The following is a 27,096-nucleotide window of genomic DNA, read 5'->3' on the forward strand; positions in this document are numbered from 1 at the left end:
GTCTTTATCATTTAGATAGCACTTTTATAATACATCAGGCAAAATGGAGTACACAGCTTCTCATGATCAGGACTTCAGACAACACATAAAGAGGGTGTCATAGTTCCTAAGGTAACTGTACCTCTGACCCTCTCCTGGACTCTGTAAGGGAACCCCACTTAAGTCTCAGACCTCTAGCCATTACCTTTCTTGGGGCAGGATCCCGCAACCCTCTCCCTCCAGACTGGGGAATTAGTCTGCAGAATCCTGCAGATTGCCTCACAAGGTATAACTAGTTCAGCATGTACAATCCTGTTGTCTCCAGTGCAATGACAGGGTTCACCGGTAACCAGCCAGCTTCCATATAGCAAAATACTAGCCAGAACAAAATCATCACAGAAAAAACATGTCATAAAAACAATAAACAGCGTGTACATACGTCTTGTTTAGCAGATAGTTACCCATCTTCCACACAGAGACCTGGGTAGGTTTTAAAGTTCTTCAGATCCTTTCTGCAGGGTCTGTCTCTCTTGATCACAGCCTCGTGTCATTTCTGTATTGAAGGTGAGTGACTCCTCTCCCACATATACGATCGCAAGTCCTTTGCGTTCTTAGACATCTTGAAATGGTCAACCCAGGATATGGTATTTCCCCAAGGCGTAAAATGTCAAAAGGACTTGTATCCTGCCTGGATTTTTTTCAGGACTGGGGATTTGCATTAATTATATCCCACTGACATTAGTTCCTGCAGGAAACTTCTTTTGTTCACCCATTGATCCAGGAATACAAGCCACAGCATGCCCACAAAGATCTATATAACATTTATAGTATAGATAAAATAGTCTTTGAATATTCCATGTTTCCAAAGCATCTGTCCCAAAGGCCTTTAATGAAGCTGAGACTATTTCTGAGGGTGGATGGTTGTGAGGTTGGTCCAACATAAAATATAGCCTCAAAAATATGCTCTAAAAGGAGTCTGTGAGAGCCAGTTGATAGGGCAGTGGTCTGCAAACTAGGTTCTATTCTTGACCCTATCACTGGACTACACTGTGACCTTCTACAAGTTGTTTCAGCTCCTGAATCAGCCTCCCACTAATAAAATAATACTCGCCTTTATAACATGCTTGGATATCTGAAAGTGCTACGATGTGTTAAGTGCTATTAATCGCTGAGATTGGGACCTTAAATTCCATTTTTTAATAAATGGGTCAAAAATACCTTAACTCCTCAGGGTTTACAAATATGACCAAACAACAACCCCTAAAAAAGTCATTTCTAGAGGTAAAAACAGCAACCACCAAGATAACTAGTGAAGATGCATAACTGTTTCCCTTCCACTTTATTTCAGTAAAGCTATTTATTTATTACAGATCTTTTGCACTGTCACAGCTTTTATGAGGGACTCTCCTGATCAGCAGTCATTTCCTGAAGAGAGTGATGGATTCTATGCAGGGATTAAGGTAATGCAGATGTCCTTGATGTACTGCTCTTATCTAGCATGTCATTGAAGAATATTTGAATATTAACCAACATACTCCGGAACATAGTACACAAGAAAATAGGACTTGATGATCATAATTAATGTAGCTTCTACATGCCCAGTGAGAAAATGTCTTAATAAATTACATGCCATTCTGTAAGCCTTTCTAAAGCATTCATGGTAGTGTCTAGGTGCTGACACTGTCAGAACATAAAAAGTATGTAAAAGTGCTTCATGCACCTTTTAGCACATGTCCAGATGCATTCCAGTGACTATGTACAAGGTTAGGAGTGTCAGACCTATGTGCAGTGGATCTAATCTATCTGGATTTCAGAAAAGCATTTGATATTGTTCTAGTTAAATTGGAGTAGATGGTGATTAATATGAAAATTAAAAGGTGAGTAAAGAACTGGCTAAAGGGGAGACTACAATGGGACATGCTGAAAGGTGAACTATCAGGCTGCAGGGAGGTTACTAGTGGAGTTCCTCAGGGATTGGTCTTGAGACAAATCTTCATTAACATTTTCTTTAATGACCCTGGCACAAAAAAGTGGCAATGCATTAATAAAATTTGCAGAGGACATTAAATTAAGAAGTATTGCCAATACAAAGAAGGATTGTAACACAATACAGGAAGATTTGGCTGACCTTGAATACTGGAGTGATGGAAATGGGACAACTTTTAATAGTGTGAAGTGCAGGGTCATGCACTTTGGGACTAAACAACAAGAATTTTTGCAATAAACTGGAGACTTATCAGTTGGAAGAGACAGAAGAGAAAGACTTGGGGGTACTGGTTGATCACAGGATGACTATGAGCCACAAGTGTGACGTGGTCACTGGTGAGACCTTATCTGGAATGCTGCATGCAGTCCTGGTCTTCCATGTTTAAGAAAGATGAATTTCAACTGGAACAGAGCAGAGATGGGCTACTAGGATGATCGGAAGAATGGAGAAGCTACTTTATGAGAGGAGACTTAAGGAAGTTGGCTTGTTTAGCCTCACAAAATGAAAGTTGAGTGGAAAAATGATTGCTCTCTATAAATACATAAGAAGGATAAACATCAGGAAGGGAAAGGAGTTAGTTACATTAAGGGCCAACACTGGCACAAAACTAAATGAATATACACTGGCCACCAACAAGTTTAAACTTGAAATTAGATGAAGGTTTCTCACCATGAGAGAAGTAAAGTTCTGGAACAGCCTTCCAAGAGGAGTAGTGGGAGCAAAAACTTCACCTGTTTCAAGACTGAACTTGATATGTTTATAGAGGGGATGGTATGATTAGGTAGCCTACAATGGCATATGGTCCATCTGCAATGGCTTTTAGCAAATGTCTCCAATGGATGGTGATGGGACACTAGATGGAGAGGGGTCTGAGTTACTACAGATAATTCTTTCCCAAGTATCTGACTAGTGGGGCTTGCCAACATACTCATGATCTAACAGATCACCAAATTTGGGGCTGGGAAGGAGTTTTCCCCTAGATCAGATTGACAGAGACCCTGCATGTTTCTTTGTTTTCGCCTTCTTCTGTAGCATGGGGCATGACTCCCTTGCTGGTTTGAAATAGAGTAAATGATAGATTCTCTAACTTGAAGTCTTTAAGTCAAGATTTGATGACTTGAGTAACTCAGCCAGAGGTTATAGGTCTCTTACAGGATGCATGAGAGTGTCTGCAACCTGTAATGTGCAGGAGCTCAGACTAGATGATTATGGCGGACTCTTCTGGCCTCAAAGTCTATGAATTTAAATCAGAATGTCACTGCATTTAGACCATAAGGATGAGGAGAGAAAAATGAAGTTCTAACAAACACCTGTATAAGGTCAAGGGAAGAGACTGAAAAATCATGCTTTTGAATAGACTGCCTTATTTAGATTATTTAATTTTGTAAGGTGATTAGATACCACTTTGATGGCTGCAGTATAGAAAATGGATTTGGTAGTTGTTTCCAACCAAAATATTGTTTTCAAATCAATTTTGAATGATCTTTGGTCCAGTAGTCATGTCTTGTAGTACTGCTTTAGTATTCACATTATTTTCTAGGATTTACCTATACTAATTACAGAGAACACTGCAAGTATGCTGGTAATGGTTTTTAGTTATCAAAGGCAAAGTAGGAGCATTTTTATGAGCAACCACTGTATAAAGATCCCAGATCTGCCCCTAGATAAATGTGCACAGTTCCCCCTGAAGTCAATAGGAGATGATCTAATGTAACCAAAAGCAGAATTCGACCCACAGGTTATCACAAAACACACTTGGATCCTTAGTAGTGAAAAACATTGTCCTGTATAAATGAAATATATAATTATGCAGAGCCAGATTGTCTCTTGGGCTACACACCCATGCAGGGGCATTAAAAGGAGATAGCCTCAGCTCACACATATGTACTACCCAGACTTTGGGTTCAGATGGGCAAGGGTAAGAGTGCTGCGTACTAGCCACCAGAGCAGATGGGCAAGGAGGGAGTGGCTGGAGTCTTGGCTTTGCCCCGGAATGCACAAGACAGTAGAGCTATGCTGGCATAGAAGGGGAAATAATCTGCTTCATGTATGAGCCACTAGCAGATTCTTTTCCCCTGGTGCAAGAACAGGGAACAAGGAGGGAACTGCACTGAACTGCCCTGCTCCTGGGGCAGTGCATTAGTGTGCCACCTCATCAGGGGCGGCTCTTCCATTTAGGTGACCTAGGCCGTTGCCTAGGGCACCAGGATTTGGGGGGGCAGCATTTTGCCATCCTTGGCGGCAATTTGGCTGCGGGGAGTCCTTCCGCGCTCTGGGTCTTAGGTGGCAATTCTGCTGCGGGTCCTTCACTCGCTCCGAGACCCGCTGCTGAAGTGCCCCGAAGACCAGGAGCATGGAAGGACCCCCCCTGCTGCAGAATTGCCGCCAATGACCAGGGGCGCGGAAGGACCCCCGCCTAGGGTGCCAAAAACCCTGGCGCCACTCCTGCACCTCATATGCAGGGCTTGTGGTACTGTCACACTCTAGCCCATGATCAGTGAAAATATACCTCTCAGTGCACTGTAACAAGTTCTTTTTTTTAAAGTGATACTGAAAAAAAAATATTCCGTGCTATCCTATTGTTTTCAGGACTTTTTATTTTTTTAAGATTCTTTTCAGACCAGGAAATAAGAAACTGTTACAGACTACTGATGACAACTGCAAACAGTTTCCTAATTCCTGAACATACTGTAAAAGCTTAAAAAGCAATTTTACCTTTTGAAATTAGAGACAATGCTTACTTTATCAGAAATTATGATCACGAATTAGTAAGTCTTTTTGGTTAAAAAGAAAAAAAATCATTTTTAATGTTTCAGAAATAATCAATTTTGTCTTATTTTTCTATCATAATTATCTAAGATTGATCATCTATTTTACTTCCAGTTTACACCAGAGTCATTACAAATTTCAGAGGATGACAAAGAACATGTTTTGACCATTCTAAGTACTGTACCTGTTATCTGCCAAGGTCAAGGTGACATCTGTAAAATTACTTTACAGCTGAAAACGGAAGATTCTGGTAAGAGTTTTGTACATTGTAGTTAATTCATTGCGACTATGTACTTTTTGCAAGTTATATGGTACAATGAATTTAAAGGGAAATTACAACATTTAGATAATGTTGAAAGGTTGGAAAAACTAAATATCATGTTAGCTTGTAAAACAAAGTAGATGAGAAAATCACTCATGGTTTGTTGCCGGTACATTAAGCAATTTCAATAATAGCAACATCATAGTTCATAGTGATTTATTAGAGAAATAATGATAAATAAAAGGATTTTTTAAGAACATTTAGGTTTATAAAATAGCATTGCAAGGTTATGCATCCTGAATTGTTCTAAGTGTCAGAGTGACACTTAGAACAATCTCATCACTTATTGATGGTCACTCAGAACATCATCATCAGATAATTCAAGAGCTGGAACAATGATAAATAAATAAATACATGAACAGATTTTGCATCTTTTTCTGGATAAATTGTGATTTTATTGAAGTTAGAAACATATGGTTAGATCCAGTCAGTATCCCAAAGAGCCAATGCTATAAAGCCTCAGTTCTACACACTTGAGGAGTCCAAGTGACTTCAGTGGGACTATTCATCTATGTAACATTATTCACATTTTTAAGTCTTTGCACAACCAGGATCACAAAGACTTTTGGACGGGAAAGAAAATCATGAAACATTTCAGATATTGTTTTGTATCCCATATAACCTAATTTTCCCAGTTTCGGTACATACCCCAAGAAGGGTGTGGAAGTTAGGAATTTAATAGTTTTTCCCTTTTAAAAATATCAAGAATTAGTTCTACATTACATTCCTTTTCTAGAAAATGAAAATATAAAGGGTTTTTTTTTGTTGGTTTGTTTTCTGGTTTTCATTTGTTTGGGTTTTTTTGGTGGACTGGAACATGATAGAGACAAGGTAGGTGAGGTAATATCTTTTGTTGGACCAATTTCTGTTGATGAAAGAGGCAATCTTTCAAGTTCCACAAGCTTGTCTCTCTCATATCCTGAGACCAACATGGCAAAAATAACACTGCATTAATTCTTGTAACATACTATTGATCACTTTGTAAGTTGTTTGTTTGGGAATGTTAACAAATTTTATCTAAAGAAACATTTTGCTGTCGTAATCAGCAAATATTTTTTCCAAGGCCAGAGTGATGTAATTCTGCTCACATCCAGAAATTATGGATTTTCATTTTCCATTTTCATGACCTAACAACCAAAACCTTTTTCTATCAAGGGACTAACTGTGCTGTCCTCCAGTGTGTGCTGTTCCCTTGAAGTCAATGGCTGTTGCTTTTGGAGACAGGATCACAATCAGGCCCACCAGAGCATTTGTCCACCTGTTAAATGTAGCATCTCATCTTAAAAGCTCAAGGCAAAACAACATACAAGCTCTGGGACTTTTTTTTTAAATAAAAGAAAGCGTGACTTTTGCTATGTGCTGGTTTTACCACTGATGAGAATTTTTTAAACAACCCATGCTCCACGGTTGAAATCCTGGACCCACTGAAATCAATGGCAAAGTTCCCCTAGACTTGAATAAGGCCAGGATTTCACCCCATATCTTTGCCTTCCCCATTTAATCGGCCGCTGATGTATTCATTATATAGAACTTCTCCTAAAACAAAACAAAACAAAACAAAACAAAACAAAACAAAAATCAATAATCCTCTGCTGAGGTTCAATCTACCACCCCACTCTTTCTTCTCATGCTTTTTTAATCTCCCTGATGTTCAGAAACATTCACTTAAATGAGCTGAAATCCCTCTCCTTTTCCTCTCAATCCTCAGCACGAGCACAGACAACAAAGAGGATAAAAGGGCATTCAAAATGAGAACATAACTCAGTGATCTGTGATGAACTGTACTTTGTGGTTTCAGCAGCTGTGTTGGCTTCCATACATGGAGTGGTTTGAATTTGCTAGTGACTAAGCCCTCGTCCAGACTAACCCGCGGCATCGGCGGGTTAAAATTGATTGCTCGGGGATCGATATATCGCGTCTAGTCTGGACACGATGTATCGATCCCCGAGCGCGCTTACATCGATTCCGGAACTCCATCAACCCGAACGGAGTTCCGGAATCGACACGGAGAGCCGCGGACATCGATGCCGCGCCGTCCAGACGGGTGAGTACCTCGATTTTAGAAATTCGACTTCAGCTACGTTATTCCCGTAGCTGAAGTTGCGTATCTAAAATCGATTTTAATTCCTAGTCTGGACGTGGCCTTAGTGGTGCACTGTTCCATATATTCCTCTTGGCTGCCTGACTGTGTCAGCCTACCAAGTGAGCATTCTTTAAACTCACAGGGCCAGATTAGTAAAGGTATTTAGGTGTGTAAATATGCAGATAGGCACCTAGTGGAATTTTCAAGAGCACCAGAGGAGGTTAGGCACCTTTGAAAATCTGGCTAGTGGCGAATTTATGGGCAGCGAACTAACAAGACTGCAGAAGCTATTCTGCCAAAGTTATTATCTAGTACAAACTTGCTTGGCAGGGGCCCACTCCCTTTTCACTGCATGTTTTATCAGTCTCTTAATATTCTAAGGGAGACTAACCGAGAAAGTTTCCGGAAGTAGATTTATTTTCAATGTGTTAATGAACTTGACAAGTTGGTGCTGAGAGATGCAGACACAACTGTACCAATTAACTAGCCTTGGAAAGAAGCTGTTGCAGAAGTGACAAGTTTCTGTTCCTTTTAATCAACTCATTTATGCAGTTTAAACTAATAACCAACTATTGCCCTTGATTGGTCTACCCTGAGGCTGTTTGTCTGTATGCCATTGGCCCACATATGTTCAACTGAGATGATAAATGTCTATAAACATTTTCTGCTTTATGTATGCATATGTACTTTGCAAGAATGTTTATTCAGTGCTTTAGTTGTTTGTTGTTTGAAAGAAAGCTACGGCCTTTTAAATACAGTAAGATTTACATTGGCCACAGTCCTACACATTGGAAATAAAGGCTATTTTAGTTTTTACTCATTTATGCTAAAAGAAATTAAATGACAAACTCTGTGTCGAGTTGAGTCCATTTAACACCACTGCTGTGTTAATTATGTAGGTAATAAGCATTGAGAAAGCCAATTAAAAGCATAGAAATATATCTCTCAGTTTAGAGAATATAATGAATCCGAGGACACAACAGATCCGTTATTGTGCTGCTTGTTTTATGTGTACCTCTTTTATTTTAACAAAATTATTTTGTTTGATTTTAAACTTCTGTTCTGGGTAGTGAGCAAACCTCACATGGCTACAATGGCAATAACAGTCCTTTATGGAAAGCTTCTGTTTAACTGACTAAAAAAAACCTTGAAAATGATCCAGAACTTTGCTACACAATTATAAACTGGCCCTTAATGTTTTGATAGCAGAAATACTTGTCTATTAAATGCCATAGTTCAATGTGTATAGAATCTATGGGTTTAAACTCAGTCACATGGTACAGGACTTTTCCATAAGGTATGAAATACTGATTATTTGGAAAGGTGTTTGAATATTTTTACACCAGCTGAATATAAATTAAGAAGCAAATCCATGAATTATGAATAATCGCTTTGTTTTTTACCAAATTAATCCAACTCCCAACATTTCTTGTCATACTGTAGGTGTTGGCTCAAACTGCGGAAACTGGCCCCACTGAAGTCAATGGCAAATCTTCTGTTGACTTCAATAGGGCCACGATTTCCCCTTGTGTTAAAAGAAACCACTGGGCTTTTGAATGGATCACTTTGGGCTACATACTTTAAATCCAGAGTTGGTGGCTGTTATTACAATCCAATGGCTATTCAGTATCCTCTATGAAAAAAGTGGTGATCTCAGAGTAAGATTGCCACCTATCCAGGCTTTCCTAGGATTGTCCTTTTTTTTGTGGTAGCTGTCCCTGGAAACCTGTAAAGTTGCTCAGTACATATTGCCAGCAGTTCAGTTTAATGAGCTCAGGAACATCCTGGATGTCCCAGTTTTTGTCCCTCAGAGGCAGCAACCCTGTCTCAGACCAGTTCTTAGTGGATAAGTGTCCAGATGAAAAAAAAAACACAATAGATGGCATTAACAGGACCCCAGATTTGTGACTTTAAAATTGAGACTAAGGACTGAAAAGGCATGAAGACAGCTACTCTCTCACCCTTAGAGTTGGTCATTTTAAGTAAGAGCTGAAGCGCAGGGGCAAAACGGCCTGAGTAATCTTACACTGTCATTGCATCACCAGATCTGTGAGCAGACAGATTCAGTCCCCGGGTCTCCAGCACTTTTCTATGTTAGGTGCTTGTCTGGCTCCCATTACCTTAGTATCAGCGCAGCTCTTAATCTTTGAATGTATTTATCCTCACAATTTGACTGTAAGGTAGGGAAGTGCTTTTATCTCCAATTTATAAATGGAGAACTGAGGCACTTGCCTACGGTCTCACAGAAAGTCTGTGGCAGAATGGGAAGTTGAACCTAGGTCTATCCAGTCTTAAGCTAGGATCCTAACCACTGCACCATCCTTTGTCTCAGGCATAAACTGATAATAATTTTGTAAGTGCCTTGGCAAGTGCATCTTCCTGAAACACAGTCTTATTCCTAGTCATGAGAATTATCATCTTCATCCCATGGCCTCTTCCCCAAATAGATAAGAGTGTCACTTGAGAAGATATTTGCATCTGTGAATATAAAGGCATGCAACCGGGTCTTCATAAAAACATCTATTGCAAGAAGAAATGCAGTGATTATTTGCATAGCGATATCAGATCAAGTTAGTCATAACATCAGTTTGCACACAAAACCCATGTGGTTTCGATTAATGTGTGTGTCTGAAAGTAGAACATTTATGTCTGACAGTAAAGATGGTGGGGACAACCATGTAATATCTTTTCTCAGGAGCAATGTTCCTGTACATTTTAGATAACTTATTACTGGGGCTCCCAAACATAGTCCTGTCGACATGCCAAGTGGATCTCCTGCATATACCCTGTACAGAAGGCGGCTGTGCAAGAGCCTCACTCACTGTGACAGCTGTGACAGACTTTGCCCAGGATGGAGACCGCATCAGCTATATCAGAGCTGAGCCAGTCACAAGGAGCGAACTACTCTGGAGAGCATATGCACCAAAGGATGTAAAGGTTGGTTGCTCAAATAACTTGGAAAACATGGCAAACTTCAGTGGGAGTTTTACTCAGCACAGTGACTTAATATGCCAAAGAAATTAATCTGTGGAGTGTTTTGCTTTAACAGGTTTGTTTTGATTATCGGCCAGCACATCAGTAGGGCCAACAGCTGGATTCTACACACAATCACATTTGTGTGCATGTTTTGTGGGGAGGGAGGGCCAGTTTGGAATGATCAATTCTTAGGAGGAAAAGAAAACACTCAGGGGAAGAAATTCAAAAATAGCTCATAACCCACACTTAGACTGTGGTTCATAGAGTGAAGCCAAGGCAAAGCTTCCCTGCAAGAACTCTTCTCTGGGTTATGATTCCCCACTGCCACACTGAACAAAAAATAAATAAAGGGTCAGAGAGTAGCCAGGTAATTTGAGAAGGAGACTGAGAGTCAGGATTTCGGTGTTCAATTCTCAGCCCTGCCAGTAATTATGAGGCCTCTAATGAGGCACTTAACCCCCCTGTATCTCTGTTTATCCATGTACAAAATGGGCATTAGTAATATAATGAGAATTAATTAATGAGCCAAATCCTGCTTCCTTTACTTACATTTACTTCAGTAGGCCTGTTCAAGTGAGTGAGGCACACACGATTTGGCCCATTGTTTGTGCCCTGTTGATTCTCAGATGAGAGCTCTGATAGAAGTCCACAGTAATATTATGATGTGACAGACTAAAAGGACCACGGTGTCAGAACAGACATATCGCTCAACTAAAGTTCACAAAGAGGTGGCAAATCCAATGTAGTGTATTTTTACCAATAGAAAACATACTGATGAATGACCTTGGCCCTGATTTATGTGCATCATTTACCTCAAGACCCAAAGAGTGACACTGATTCTATTCTCACTAAACATGGCTGTACAATGGCATCAACTTAATGATTTCAGTAGAATTTTGCCTGATTTATACTGGAGGAAGCGAGATCAAAATTAGATCCAAAGTATTGTATTTGTATCTTTAAAAAGTATAATGACAAATTTCCTTTCTTCCTCAATATTGTCTTTATATTAAATATTTTAAGTATTGTCTTTATGATGATAAAAGCACCTTTAATCTAATTCAACACAAATACAATACAGTTAGCTCAATGCAATCAAACAGGTATTAATTTTTGATGGCATTCATGTTTCTATTAAAACATGAGAACTGAGCAAATGTAAAGTTGAATTAACTATTTTAAAAATAAATTAAATTTGATCCCAGTAAAGCAAGCTTCCAAGAACAAAAAAAAAAAATCTCACTTTACTGTTGATGTTTTGCTAGCAATTAGAAGCACTAATGTTAAACACCTCCACCAGCATAGCCAATAAAAACTTCAGCATGATATATTAAAATCCAAATAGTCTTTGGATACTGCAGGCTTCCTAATAAATCTCCAAATTTATCTGGAAATGGAATGGCTGAAGTGTGCAAAACGATTTGAGAGAAATTCAGGTCCCCACTACCTAGGAAGCAAATATACTGCACTCTTTGCATAGATTTGGTAGTAAAAGAGCTGGAGAGAGAGAGAAAGAGTTGGGATGTGGTGATGATATTAATAGAGAAAATCCTTTTACATCATTTTTGGTAGATACAACTATATTTGACTTCAAGCCAAAACTTTTTTCACTGAGGACTTCACTTCTGCATTCCTCAAGGAGTGCATTGTAACATAGATGGGTATAGTTTGCTCAGGAAGGATAGACAGGGGAAAAAGGGAGGAGGTGTTGCCTTATATATTAAAAATGTACACACTTTGACTGAGGTGGAGATGGACATAGGAGATGGAAGTGTTGAGAGTCTCTGGGTTAGGCTAAAAGGGGTAAAAAACACGGGTGATGTCGTGCTGGGAGTCTACTAAAGGTCACCTAATCAGGTGGAAGAGGTGGATGAGGCTTTTTTCAAACAACTAACAAAATCATCCAAAGCCCAAGATCTGGTGATGATGGGGGACTTCAACTATCCAGATATATGTTGGGAAAATAACACCGCGGGGCACAGACTATCCAATAAAGTTCCTGGACTGCATTGCAGACAACTTTTTATTTCAGAAAGTTGAAAAAGCTACTGGGGGGAAGCTGTTCTAGACTTGATTTTAACAAATAGGGAGGAACTCGTTGAGAATTTGAAAGTAGAAGGAAGCTTGGGTGAAAGTGATCATGAAATCATGGAGTTTGCAACTCTAAGGAAGGGTAGAAGGGAGTACCAGCAAAATAGAGACAATGGATTTCAGGAAGGCGGATTTTGGTAAGCTCAGAGAGCTGATAGGTAAGGTCCCATGGGAATCAAGACTGAGGGGAAAAACACCTGAGGAGAGTTGGCAATTTTCAAAGGGACTCTATTAAGGGCCCAAAAGCAAGCTATTCCGATGGTTAGGAAAGATAGAAAATATGGCAAAAGACCACCTTGGCTTAACCACGAGATCTTGCGTGACCTACAAAATAAAAAGGCGTCATAAAAAAAATGGAAACTAGGTCAGATTACAAAGGACGAATATAGACAAATAACACAGGAATGCAGAGGCAAGATTAGAAAGGAAAAGGCACAAAATGAGCTCAAACTAGCTATGGGAATAAAGGGAAACAAGACGACTTTTTATCAGTACATTAGAAGCAAGAGGAAGACCAAGGACAGGGTAGGCCCACTGCTCAGTGAGGAGGGGGAAACAGTAACGGGAGACTTGCAAATGGCAAAGATGCTGAATGACTTCTTTGTTTCGGTCTTCACTGAGAAGTCTGAAGAAATGTCTAATATAGTGAATGCTTACAGGAAGAGGGTAGGTTTAGAAGATAAAATAAAAAAAGAGCAAGTAAAAAATCACTTAGAAAAGTTAGATGCCTGCAAGTCACCAGGGCCTGATGAAATGCATCCTAGAATACTCAAGGAGTTAATAGAGGAGGTATCTGAGCCTCTAGCTATTATCTTTGGGAAATCATGGGAGACGGGGGAGATTCAAGAAGACTGGAAAAGGGCAAATATAGTGCCCATCTATAAAAAAGGAAATAAAAACAACCCAGGAAACTACAGACCAGTTAGTTTAACTTCTGTGCCAGGGAAGATAATGGAGCAAGTAATTAAAGAAATCATCTGCAAACACTTGGAAGGTGGTAAGGTGATAGGGAATAGCCAGCATGGATTTGTAAAGAACAAATCATGTCAAACTACTCTGATAGCATTCTTTGATAGGATAACGAGCCTTGTGGATAAGGGAGAAGCGGTGGATGTGATATACCTAGACTTTAGTAAGGCATTTGATATGGTCTCGCATGATATTCTTATAGATAACCTAGGAAAGTACAATTTAGATGGGGCTACTATAAGGTGGGTGCATAACTGGCTGGATAACCGTACTCAGAGAGTAGTTATTAATGGCTCCCAATCATGCTGGAAAGGTATAACAAGTGGGGTTCCGCAGGGGTCTGTTTTGGGACCGGCTCTGTTCAATATCTTCATCAACAATTTAGATGTTGGCATAGAAAGTACGCTTATTAAGTTTGCAGACGATACCAAACTGGGAGGGATTGCAACTGCTTTGGAGGACAGGGTCAAAATTCAAAATGATCTGGACAAATTGGAGAAGTGGTCTGAGGTAAACAGGATGAAGTTCAATAAAGATAAATGCAAAGTGCTCCACTTAGGAAGGAACAATCAGTTTCACACATACAGAATGGGAAGAGACTGTCTAGGAAGGAGTATGGCAGAAAGAGATCTAGGGGTCATAGTAGACCACAAGCTTAATATGAGTCAACAGTGTGATGCTGTTGCAAAAAAAGCAAACGTGATTCTGGGATGCATTAACAGGTGTGTTGTAAACAAGACACAAGAAGTCATTCTTCCGCTTTACTCTGCGCTGGTTAGGCCTCAACTGGGCTATTGTGTCCAGTTCTGGGCACCGCATTTGAAGAAAGATGTGGAGAAATTGGAGAGGGTCCAGAGAAGAGCAACGAGAATGGTTAAAGGTCTTGAGAACATGAAGGAAGGCTGAAACAATTGGGTTTGTTTAGTTTGGAAAAGAAAAGACTGAGAGGGGATATGATAGCAGTTTTCAGGTATCTAAAAGGGTGTCATCAGGAGGAGGGAGAAAACTTGTTCACCTTAGCCTCCAATGATAGAACAAGAAGCAATGGCTTAAACTGCAGCAAGGGAGATTTAGGTTGGACATTAGGAAAAAGTTCCTAACTGTCAGGGTAGTTAAACACTGGAATAGATTGCCTAGGGAAGTTGTGGAATCTCCATCTCTGGAGATATTTAAGAATAGGTTAGATAAATGTTTATTAGGGATGGTCTAGACAGTATTTGGTCCTGCCGTGAGGGCAGGGGACTGGACTCGATGACCTCTCGAGGTCCCTTCCAGTCCTAGAGTCTATGAGTCTATGTGGGTGGCCAGCATACATGAGGTGTCAGAGTGGTGCCACCACAAGGATGATGATGTATATGCAAAAGTACAAACTCTTCATTTGAGGGTCTCATCTCCATGAAAGAAGTCCGCCTTCTCCAGTTAATCCATTATTTAAAATCACCTCTATTCCTAAAGGCTACATTATGCCTGATTCCACATGGCTGCACAGTGACAAAGGGAGGCACAAGGACCCTCCACCTTTTCCTCCTGATTCACACCCAATGTCAGAACTCTTTGAATTGCATTTCTGGGTTCCTGATGGAGTGCAGAGTTTGCACCGAAGATGCCTCCCTTTAGGAGCAGATAGACAGAGCAAGCAAAGTGTAGATTGTCACGGCCAGAGAATGGGGGTAGGCTGGCTGCATGTATGAGAGCATGTGTCATCGCATAAAGGGGTGTCACAAATGGCTCATCCTTCCCCCAGTGCAAATGAGGCCCTTTGCAGTACAACTTACTATAGGCTGTGTGCAAACAGCACACTCTGATTCTATATTATCAAGGTGAGAATTGGATATTATATTATGCAATATACCTTCACCATGAGGCACCTTTTGGGCAACAATGTGGCAATAGTCTTGTCTCTCTGTCCAGTGGATGGGGGATGCAAAGGACCCCTACAGGGAGCAGGTGTAGCAAGTGCCACAAGTAAGCGTGTTCCCCCCCGCATCATTGGAGGCATTGGGTCTTCTTCTAGTTTTTGCAGGCATAATATCTCCAGGGGTTACTGACTCCACATGTCATTTCTGCTCCCAGATGGCTGAAATACTTAGGGGTTTTTGCTGATCTAACTTAAGATAGTTTTATACTGCTGTAACTTAGAGAGGCCTTAGTACAGCCCTTTATCTTTCACTAAAGTTTGCTGGTTCCTGCAACCTTGAAATTAAGGGAGACTGCACTAATTCCTTGACACCAGGAAGGGTTTACTCTGGATTTACACTGTAACTGATCTCAGAACCTGATCCACAGTCTGCATGAAATGAATTAAATATTCAAAGTATGAACAGTAAAATTAAGGTCAAACCTATGGACCTGTAGTAGTACAGGCTACTAAAACATGCTAATTATCCATAATTAAGCCATACCTCAGGCTTTAAAATTATTGTGATTTAATAAGTGTTCTACACATGTGGTAATTTCTAGGCGGGGTTCTGCTTATTAATGTGAATTTTAGTAGGAAAAGCTTTTCTTTTACCAAACAGGATAAAGAAATACAATAAACAGAGGTAGGTGAAATAATAGTACATTCAGTTCCTAGGCAATATGTGATTAAACTTAATTGTTTAAAAAGGAAGTCTATTCTGTACCCATTCTGCATCATGTTTTATAAGTCAGATTTCAGTTTGTACTTGACCCTTGAATGCTACCCATAAAGTTTTGCAGGGGAAAACAATGAAGAGAAACTGCTACATAAATTGTATTCATTACACATTTTATATTAACCAGGTCACAGTTCAAGACCTCCCAACAGGAAACTGCTACTCTTTCACTGATCCACACATTATCACATTTGATGGAAGGTGAGTATTCTTTCTACCTTGAAATAATTTGGCTTGATTGTTGATTCAGTTCCTGAATGCAGCATATGGTGTTCCGTTAGAATACCCTAGAGCGTTATAATACCTTGTTATTAGTGATTGATACAGTGCTTTGGAGAAAACTCGCAGTTCTTTCCCAAAAGTCTAAATTCCTGTTTAAAATGATGTGAGTTATTTATTTTGAAGCTAAAATGTTTCTTAGATTTAACAGTTTGTCAAAAACAAAGTGTTAAATTCTGCAACCCTGGACTGAGCAAAACTCCCATTGAAGACTCCAGGAGTTTTACCTGATTCAAATATTTGCTTGATTAAGGACTACAGAATTTGAACCAGATCCTCTCAGATTATCTCCCAGATTTCCAGTTTCTGTTGGTAAACTTCCTACTGGTCAGGTTTATAATTTTATACCTTAAGCATCAAAAGAGGCTCAGCAAGCCTGATGTCCCACCTGCTGGGCTCCAGTGGTCCCAATTTCAAATACTACGTGCTCTGTAGGCTACAGTACGCTCTAGTCAGGATACCAACTTTGAAAATGGGCCCCAGCAAAAAAGCTGACACACATGGTGGATCTCCTTATACCATTTTACAGGTATGAATAGTAATTCAGAGAGACATACAAGGAGGAATTAAAAGCTAGGATGTATGAATATTTATATATGCTCCCTGAATACCTGGAATTTTCTACACTCTGAGCTATTAACTGAGTTTAGAAAAATAATGTATACAGTATATCTTCTACATTTACTGATAACTTACTTTACTTCATTTCTTAACTAACTGTGTTTTTCAAACACTGCAAAGTTCACATTTCTTTCCCAGCATTATGGGCCAGATCCTCCACTAGAGTAAACTGATTTAGCTTCATTGACTTCAGTGGAGCTATGTGGTTTATTCTACCAGAAGACTTGGACCTACAAGTTTGGACTTCTGAATACTAACCAAGTTTAAGTCATCTCAGCACCAGTCAGGCTTCCTAACAAGTTTTTCACTATCCCCCTGTTATTTTTCATAACCAGATAATTCAGAAATTGCCCAAAAGACTAAACTTTAACACCATAAAATAATTTCACTTCTGAGCTTGAAATGAGAAATGAGAAATGTCCTCCTAATAGGCAATTCCGAGGAAGTCATAAGCCAAGGAGAATAGAATCATAGACTGGAAGTGCCTTCTTGGCTATCTAGCACAACATTATATCGGAGAACGAGAGCACCTATAAGACATTATTTTATTTTATTTTATTAAATTATCCACTCATTAAATTAATGTTATTAGGCCAACATTTGCCACAAGTTACACCTGTGCAATCCTGTTATTGATTGCAAGTAGGGATGTTACAAATAGTAGATTTGAAGTTACCATTGGCAGTTTCTAAGGAATGTCCGTATATGGCAAGCTCTCCTTCAGAATATAGAATCTTGCAATGGAAAAGGCCCAGCAAGTCATCTCATCCATCCTACCTAACACTCTAAACACTGCAGGATTTCTTCCTTTTGCATCGTCACTAATGTTTTATCCAGTCTAGTTTTAAATGAGCCAAGTAACGGGGCTTCTGCCAGCTCTCTCTCAGGAGATTTATTCCACAGACTAATTACAACTCATTTTCAGGAATTTCTTGATATTCAGCCAAGTTTCCTACTCTTAATTTCAACATCCCATCACTCCTAGTGATATTCTCTTCTATTATTGTAAATAATTCCTCTCTTTCAAATATTATGATGTTCCCCCTTGCCCTATTAGTCATCAGTTAGCCAAGCATTCTATCTATATATTCCACAACGTTAATCTTTCAGATTCTAATATATGTGATGAACTAGTTTTAAAGCTATGTTGCATCTAAGGAGTAATGGGAATGCAATCCTTGTTTGTACCTTGCTAGAGGCCTACCGCTGATACATTTTGAGGCAAATTTTGATCATCCCGTTATGTTCATAAAAAGCACATGTGAGAAAAAGTTGTTTGAATGGAGATGTGCATCTTGCACAGCACTGGGATAGATAGAGAGGGATAGATAAAGAGGATGGAGAATTGAAAAGACAGTCAGTCAACTATTCCCCAGGTATTGGGTATCAGACCAGTAAAGCACAGTAACCCAAACAAATACATTCTTCCTATCCTTGTACACAGAACCCCACCAGCCTAAGGACAGGGTAGCAGATCCCATTGGTCCAGCACCTTCCAGGGAATGCTGGTGTGGAAAAAGAATCAGGGCTGCCCAGAGGGGGGGGCAAATGGGGCAATTTGCCCCAGGCCCCAGGCTCCGCAAGGGCCCCCATGAGAACAGCCAACTCCCATCCCAGCCCTAGCCTGACCTCACCTCCACCCCTCTCCTGGAGCCTCAGCGCATCCAGGAGTGTCCCTGAACAGATGCAGCGTGGCTCCGGCCAACTCCTGAGCTCCTCCCCACTCAGAGTCGTGTGGTAAGGGGGCAGGGCTGCGAGCTCCACACCGAGCTTTGACCAGCTCTAGTGAACAGAGATTATTTTATGACTTTTTATTTCTTATTAAAATAAACTTCTCCTAGTGAGTAACAACCACTCAACAGCTTGTAATCTAGCTACCTCATGCACATTCCATCTGGGTTAGCATAATGTGAGGCTATTAATTAAATACTTTATCCTTGGAACAATAGTTTGCCCTTTCTGTATGCCTACCTCAAGGAATGCGTATTACATAAAAAACAGTTTGTCATGTCCTTTTATTAATATATTTCGATAGAAACATCTACCTAATAATTCTTTTGAGTAAAGGGAGAGACTAATAGGGAGGCAAAGTGTCATATTTTACAGTACAACAGTTTGAGTGTGTTGATGCTCAGAAGTGCAAAGATATTAATTATACTGGCTAAAGCTCTGAAAGAGCACTTCCTTTTATAGCAAAATGCCTTTTAAATGAAACAAATTTGCAAGCCTGGCAAAGAGAAAGTATAGGCTTCATTATTAGTTATGATGCATTATAAATATAAAAGCCTTTCACATCATAAATTGTAGATTCTTAAAAGTGAATTATCAGTTTCAAGCTAAGTACTAAGATACCTCTTTTATGGCAATATCTAAAACACCTAAGACTGCTTGGTTGGTAATTCATATATAATTAGTGTTATTTTTCATTTCACCTTATAAAGGAGAATTTTTAGATTTCTGGAGCATGTAAATTAAATCTACGCATCAGTATTCGCTAGGGGTGAAATTCACCACTTCCTGAACAGAACAACTGCACTCGTGCAGGGCGGTAAGTATAAAGATCCATGCCTGAGAATGGAGGGAAAAGAATTTCCCACTACAACCTGCAGGTAAGTCACTGGGATAATAATGCAACCCTTCCATGACTACTGTTCAAACCTTCAGCTCCTGGGTCCGTTTGCCGGGGTCTCACCTATGCATGGTTCCTGAGCCTACCTCCAACAGCCAATAGTTCCTGAGCCTACCTCCAACAGCCTCCTTCACAGTGAGCAGAGTCAATGTATAGACTCCCTTATGCAGCTGTTCTGCTTTTGCCCACTCCCATGCAACTGCATCGTGGGGGCCTGCCTTCCTCTGGATTAATTTCATCTTGCAACATGCAAGGCCCAGGCGACCAGAAAAATTCTTTGTCTTGATGCCCACCAATCAAGTAAAGTCACAGAGCTTGGTTCTTCGGGAAACTGTCTCATTGCAAATGCCTATTTAAAAGCAAAAAGCCTCTCTTCTATGATCACAAGCTACAGATCTCCAGGGAGGAAGAGAACCCTATAAGAGAGTTCTCCACCTCTCATGCTCCACAGAATCTGTAGGTTGACTACATTTCCCCTCACAGTGGACTACAGGGTTGTGAATAGCAGCATGCACCAAAGTGCTGTGCTGTAAGTCCCCATGGACACTGTAGATGTGAACTAAAAGGTTACTAGTTCACCTTAACGTAATCCCATTTGAAGAGGACTATGTTAAAGTGAACTGGGAATCTTTTAGTTTGCACCTGCCGTGTCCACACAGAGGAGTACTTACAGTGCAGTTCTTTGGTGCACACTGAGGTCCAAACTGTAGGGCAATGTAGTCAAGCCACGAGTTTTGCTTTCTTCAAAGGCCTCACACCAATAATGCACAGCAGAGTAACTGGAAGTTCATTTAACCCTAGGATGGAGTAACTATCTTATAAAAACATGGGTGAGATGTTAGGTATGCTCAGTTTCTCATCTGCTTTGCTTTTATTAAATGTAGCAAGAGCAAAGAGATCTTATTCATATCCCAGCTTTTAGGGGAGTCGGAATGTTAAAACTTCAGAGCCTTTACAGATTTTCCCACACATACTGACCTATTCATCTAGAAAAAGCCACTGATGCTGCCTCTATTCTTCTGTTCAGTGCTGCCATGATTACTTTAGAACTGACTAGCCTTAGGCTTGGAGGAATTAAATTTTTATCAATAAATGTTGGTAAAATGTTGGTCAATCTCACTGTACACATACTAACCAATAAAAAATATTTTCATTGATAATAATTGAAATGTGCAAATAGGTAGAGTTAAAAAAAATGCTGCTTGAAAACTTTTTAAAGTTAAGGATATTTACTTTGTATATTTTGACATGTGAAGTTGACAGTTTGTATTTTCACAGTTATAAAGCCTTAACTGTTCGAATCTCAACAGCTACTGTCATTAAATAATTTTCTGACCTCCTCATCATTTCCCACAACTGTGAAAATTTAAATAGATTAAAATAGAAAAAATGCTTACAAATAAACATTGATATTACCATCAAAATGATAAAACAATAAAACTTGAATTCCACCAAGCCTAACTAACCTGTACATGGGGTTATCCACATCCAGCTTGGGAAGTGGAGCCATATACCACTAGCGAATCACAACTCGTTCTGATTCACTCTATTCTGTCCGCTTTATCTTGACATTCACATGTCTGGTAGCTGGACCTAAATTTGACTCTGGTAACTCCAAGGACTTGAGTGAAGTGAGACCAGGGATGAATTTGGCCCAGGAGGGTCATGCAAATCAACTGAGCCTCTTTTTCTTTTATAAAATGCTTGCTACAAAAAATAAAATGTGAATGTATTCTGGTTCCCAAGTATATCCTTCATTTTCCCTCTGACTAACACTTTGTAGGACACAGACCAACATAAAATAGCTCTCACTGGCAAGGACAGCAGTCTTATGGGCAAGTGAACAGATTAATCGTAAATGGTGCCTTTCAGTAGCTGATGTTTTGGGAGCAGTAGTAATGAAATAAATTAAATAAGAAGATGGAAGAGGCAAGAGGGGGAAGCCTCATAGGAAAGGAGAATGAGTGCTGGAGTGTCCTTGGGAGTGGGTTGTATAGCAACAGTGAAGTACAGTATAAAAAGCATAGTGATGAGTGTGGTAAAGATAGACTGATAGATAAGTGTAGGGCGTGAGGCGTAAGGGAAGGGGTTAAGGTTATTCTTCTGACTTAAGCTTTCCACATTTGGGGCAAACATTAAAAAAAGCATATAGTAAAATCTTTTCCTACTGTTTAGCGGTATTTAATTTTCCACTGCTGCCTATATGGCTGTCATGACATTTTTATGAGTGTCACAAAAGCGTATCTGTTTAGATTCAATTTTGCATTCAAGTAATTCAACACCAGCTTAAGGCTTCCATTTAAAAATAAAGACATTTTGCAAGTCTGACATTTTACATAATCTATGGCATGACCTAACTGAAGGACTCCCATCGACTTCAATAAGAGTTGGATTGGGCTCCTGTAGTCTATACACATTAATATGAGTGAATAGTCTCATTTCCATGAAAGACATTTATGTACCTGCGTTAAGATAGTCTTATGTATTTAAATGATAGACCAGCAGAGTTTAGATGTAGCCACTCTCATGCATCCCCTACTTTCATGACCGCCCTCCTTCAGAATGCCTGGACCTGAAAAAGGACTATTTGAAGGAAGTTTTGGAAGATGATTCTCAGATTTTTCCATCTCCTTATCTTCCTCATGTGGATATATCCATAAGAGCCTATCATTTGACATTAAAAGAGATTATATGATTTTTTTAATGCTTCTGTTAGTACTAATCAGTATTTTGCCTCAGTTGTTGAACAGCATGCTCAGGATTTATGTACCTGATTAGAAAATAGGATGAGACAAGCCCGTCAAAAATGGTCTCTCATTACAGCCAACTTTGCTGAGTTTTTCAAGATGGAGTAAAATCAAATTTTATCACAAATAGTTAATCTCTATTTTCTTGCTTTATTCCAAACTCCATACATTTCTACAGAGGGAAAAGGGCTGTTTCTGAAGCAATACTTTACAAAAAAATTCCTAAACTTTATTTTCATTGATTATAATTATTTTTGAACTTTCCTTGCATAATATAGAAAATTTCAACATGAAAAATAATAATTTGTTTTCTATTAATTGTAGATTCCTAAAAATCTGTTTTAAACCCAAACATGGCTGCTTAAAAGGAAGGTGTTACCAAGCACTGCTTTCAAAAGGTGGTTAGCAATTGAGCCATTCAAAGAAGTCCCTCACAATTTCCATAAAATGCATAGCCACTGTTTCCTCTAGTTGCCAGAGCAATATATGGGATAAGAGCAAGAAGTAATTATAATGTGAGAAAATAGAGGCATTTGGAAATGCAAGAGAATCCACTTGTAGGCTCTAATCCTGCAGTCCTTACTCAAGCAAAATTCAGACTGAGGTCTGTGGGAAATTTGCCAGAATAACGTGGACTGACTAACAACTGCAGAATTAGTTCCACACTGAATTCAAACAGACTGAAACTCCATTTGCAGTAGAGCACAATGAAAGTTCCAAATTACTCAACACATTGCAGTGTGCCAATTGCAAATCCAGTTATAGTGAAACTTATGCTTATAGTGAAGTCGTTCTAAGGGGAGAAATGACTTCACTTTAACAGGGTTCCAGGAGAGTCCTAATTTTTCATATGAAATGTTCACCTAGCCCCAGTCTGCCTTGCAAAAGTTAGTGATTAGTCACAGAAGATGTTATTTGAGCACTGATTTTGCTGTGAAGAATACCATGCCGTAGAGCATCTAGTTACAACCAAAATGTATTTATTAAGTCCTGGAGGCAAGGATTATTTCCCATTTGCTTTTCTCAAATGTTTACCTTTTTCATCCATGCCTGTTGCCATAGCAGCAGCTCTTAGACAGCTAACAGCTCTCACATGAATTCTTATCCATTTCCAGCTTACAACTCCAGTGGTATTATCTTGTGTATGGTGCTGAATATATGCTTCCCCATGTGTTAATTTTCTTTCTCCTCCAAGGCCAGCCATCATGCTGGCCTAATTAAAAAGTGTAGCTGTTGGAGTACAAACACACAGTCATGATAGGTGTACACCTTCGGTTTGAAAATCCTGTTTTTGTTTGTTTGTTGTTTAGGCGTTATGATAATTATAAAATTGGAACCTTTCTTTTGTGCAAGATCCTGGCCCGTGTGTTTGAGGTACATGTACGACAGTGGGACTGTGAAAGCCACCAGTATGCTGTTGCCTGCAACTGCGGTGTAGCTGCATGGGAGGGTAATGACATCGTCCTGCTAGACATGTGTAATGGTCAGTTTCAGGAAACCAGACTTCAGCTGTCTATTAAAAGCATTGGCACATCACCTCGACGTGTCAAAATCGTGAATTCCTATGGAGGGAAAAAAATTACCGTAGGTCAACCTTTCGGTTTCTTTTTTTTGAAAGTTGCTTTGACTTTAACTATATATTTCTGAATTAAGGAACCACTACACATACACCCGTAGCCGAGAAAACTAGACTGAAGGAAAGTGCTGGCTAATGTGTTAATTTAACCAAACATAAAAACATAAGAATGGTCATACTGGGTCAGACCAAAGGTCCATCCAGCCCAGCATCCTGTCTACTGACAGTGGCCAATGCCAGGTGCCCCAAAGGGAGTGAACCTAAGAGGTAATGATCAAACATAAAACAAAATATGAAACTAACAAGAGTGGATGGGTGTTACTCAGAGACATAGCCAAGAGTGATATGAATATTATTTGTTGTTTGTATTATGGTAGGATCTACAGTCCCATGGGCACCCACTGTGCCAGGCACTGTACAATTACATAACAAGGAGACGACCCTGAAAAAATTGTGATCTCAGTGTAAGATGAGAGATCACACAAATTATTTACCTAGACAGCACTACTGTGCTTTCCAGTCTGCACTTTGTATCTCTCATCCACACGGAAGTCTCTAGTCGAGAAGGTGTTCCCTGAAATCACTGAATGAACAAATGCAGACTGCACTAGAGAGATCCAAGCTGAGAATTTTGTCCTAAAATTTCAACATCAAGATTTTTTACTAGAAAATATTCTGGGTAAGAAAGGGGCCATAAGGAGCCAAAACAATGTTAGAGTGAGGGTTCTGAGCTTTGGCTTTCGTCGTCTTCTCCCTTGGAATAGGCTTTGATAACATAGTTATTTAAAGTTTCTTAATTGCAGAAAGGGAGCAAAAGCAGAAAAATAGCTTTCATTTCACATTACAACTGAATACAATATAATTATAGTTTTATTACTAGAATAATCTTTACTAGCAATATTCAAAATATATTCACAAAGTTAATCACTTTCTTTGAATTTGGAGTTATAAAGCCACATTTTGTCCTAATTTAACTTCATGTAAACCCCACTGATTCCACTGGGGTTTATATCCAACTGAGTTTCCATGGGACATGACTGAGGGGAAGATCTAGTCCAAACAGTGCAGAACATTGAAATAGCAGATAGTGTCTTGATAGCAGAGGTTTTAAACACAAACTCCTTTTTGGAGGAAAGTGTGTAATTGGAAGGCAGTTGGCACATGTTAGTTGAACATGGCAAAAATTTTCAGCCAAAACTTTTTGCCACCAAAAAAATGCAGATTTGGGTCAACCAAAACATTTCACAGACTCATGTCAAATTCGTCAAATTGTTTCAGTCCAAAAAAAAATCTGAACAACTCAAAATGTTTTGTTTCAATATGTTCAAAATGAAGTGTTATCATTTGAAATGACCCTGCATTTCAAACTTTACTTCAGCTTCATTAAAATTGTTTTGAAAATCTTAAAAATGAAACATTTAATTTATCCTCAAACAAAATGTTTTATTCAACCTAAAATATTATATTTCTTTATTTTTACTTTTTGGTTGGTAGAAAGAAAAAAGTTAAAAAATCATTTTAGACTGACCTGAAAGAAGGTTTGTTTTTTTTTTTTTGACTGCCCAGCAAACACCAAAAAATCAGTTACTCACACAGCTCTATGTTAGTTTAAAAAAGGTACCTGAGTACTGTATAGCTCTGTTTCAACTAGCAGCTGTCCTGGCCTACAAATTAAATAAAAAATTAAGGCAATACGAATTTATAAGCAAGATTCAAGTATAGTGAATCATTTCACTATTCAGTTGTGAAATACTACAGAAATTTGCTCCTTAAAATATACTTGCTTTTTTAATTTCTAGTCTAGGAAAGCAAGAAACTAATATCAGGCTACATTCTGCTTTCCTTACTAATTTCATGACTCATCCAAACAGAAATGAGCCTATTGCATGGGCACTCTGCAGACACCCTCACGCTATTCTGTAGCTTGCATTAGCCTTGATGTGCAATACCTCATGCTATGCTCTGGAAGCTCCTACTCCTGTGTCGCTGAAGTCAGTGGAAGTTCTGCCATTGATTTCAAGGGGAGAAAAATGAGCCAAATTGTGTGCTGGTTGTGTGATGTGGACAAATTTCTAAGGGGCTAAGGTCAACATTTTCAACAGTGGGTACTGATTTTGGGTGCCCAGCTTGAAGTGAATTGAGTTTCAGAAGTACTAAGCAACCACAACTCCAACTGAAATCAGTGGGAGTTACAAGTTCTCAGCACGTCTGAAAAAACAGGCCCATGGTGTCTCAAACTGAGCAACCCAAAACTGAGCCCCTCCCCTCAAAAAAAGCAGTGTCACTCCTGAAACTACAGCTGTAAGTTAAATTCATCAAGCTTACTTATTTTTGTGATCAAAGTCCAAATTTAAATCCAGGTTTCCAGCACAGGAAAACAAATAAAGTAGCCATTTATTTGTCTGAACCCTCAAGATTTCCCCCCCACCCCACACTTAAAAGGTTCTTTAATGAGAAAATTATCTAGTTTAAAATAATCGTTTTCTGTGTAAACTAGTTTTGGAAAATTCAACTGTTTTTCAAAGGGAAGAAAACTATTTTCCAGATTTAGCAATTTAAGAGAAGAATATTTCCCAGGCAAAAACACAGGGGTGGTCTGATGGTGACAGCTTCACAAATTAGCTGGTAACTTACCAATCGGTAAATATCAGTTAATGTAATTTAAAAAAGGAAGGCACTTGTGTGGGTTTATATTTGTATGATGCTATCAGATATTAGTACCAAAAACTCTGAAGGCATCATTGTAAATAAAACCGAAAGCATCATTGTAAAATAAATGTTTACAGTGTGTCTAAGTGGTATTAAATTACCAACAGCATAGCCAACTTCTTGCTTTGTGTTTTTTTTTGGGGGAAAGACACACTTTTTTATTACAGAAGAATCTTGCTAATGGATTCAATTCACTGGGTTTCTCTGCCTCTTCAGATCATCTTCCCTTCAGGAGCATTTGTTCGAGCTGATGTAAGTGAGTGGGGAATGAGTTTGACAGTCAGGGCACCAAGCATCGATTTTAACAGCACCAGAGGTTTGTGTGGCATCTTTGATGGGAACAGTCATAATGACTTCCATAACACCAGCGGAAGTCCTTTACTATCACACCAGAGTAACATGCCTGAGGAAGACTTCATAGAAGACTGGAGGTACAGGGCTAAAGGATTCCAAACCTGAAAGTCATACTGTAACATCATTTAAAGGGGTGTCTATACGTTTACTTCATTACATGGTCTTTTAATAACCTGAAAAAGAGCTCTGCCTAATCAAAGGAGGGCTAGAGGTCCATTATCACCACAAACACAACAAAAAACTTATTTTTCCATCTGTACACTACACATAAGAAGCTCTTTTACGAGAGAAGTTTTGTATTCACAAGAGATATCATGTTAACAGCTGTGTTAAGATCCCACTCAGCCATTAAAAAAATGCAGTTCTCAC

At 39.2% G+C, this 27,096-nt stretch overlaps 1 protein-coding gene across 1 annotated transcript in view; it reads left to right on the forward strand.

Annotated features, from left to right (window-relative positions):
- The first annotated feature begins 1,373 nt into the window (after positions 1 to 1,373).
- The window catches only part of LOC127030228 (von Willebrand factor D and EGF domain-containing protein-like), a 157,747-nt gene continuing 132,024 nt past the window's right edge, over positions 1,374 to 27,096 (forward strand). The window contains exons 1-6 of the mRNA XM_050916328.1: positions 1,374 to 1,439; positions 4,850 to 4,985; positions 9,860 to 10,077; positions 15,940 to 16,013; positions 23,399 to 23,672; positions 26,590 to 26,804. Of these exons, the coding sequence (XP_050772285.1) occupies positions 1,374 to 1,439; positions 4,850 to 4,985; positions 9,860 to 10,077; positions 15,940 to 16,013; positions 23,399 to 23,672; positions 26,590 to 26,804 (983 nt within the window). The remainder of the gene's footprint in view (positions 1,440 to 4,849; positions 4,986 to 9,859; positions 10,078 to 15,939; positions 16,014 to 23,398; positions 23,673 to 26,589; positions 26,805 to 27,096) is intronic.

The sequence above is a fragment of the Gopherus flavomarginatus genome, chromosome 10 (genome assembly GCF_025201925.1).
Source record: "Gopherus flavomarginatus isolate rGopFla2 chromosome 10, rGopFla2.mat.asm, whole genome shotgun sequence".
In the NCBI taxonomy this organism is placed as follows: domain Eukaryota; kingdom Metazoa; phylum Chordata; order Testudines; family Testudinidae; genus Gopherus; species Gopherus flavomarginatus.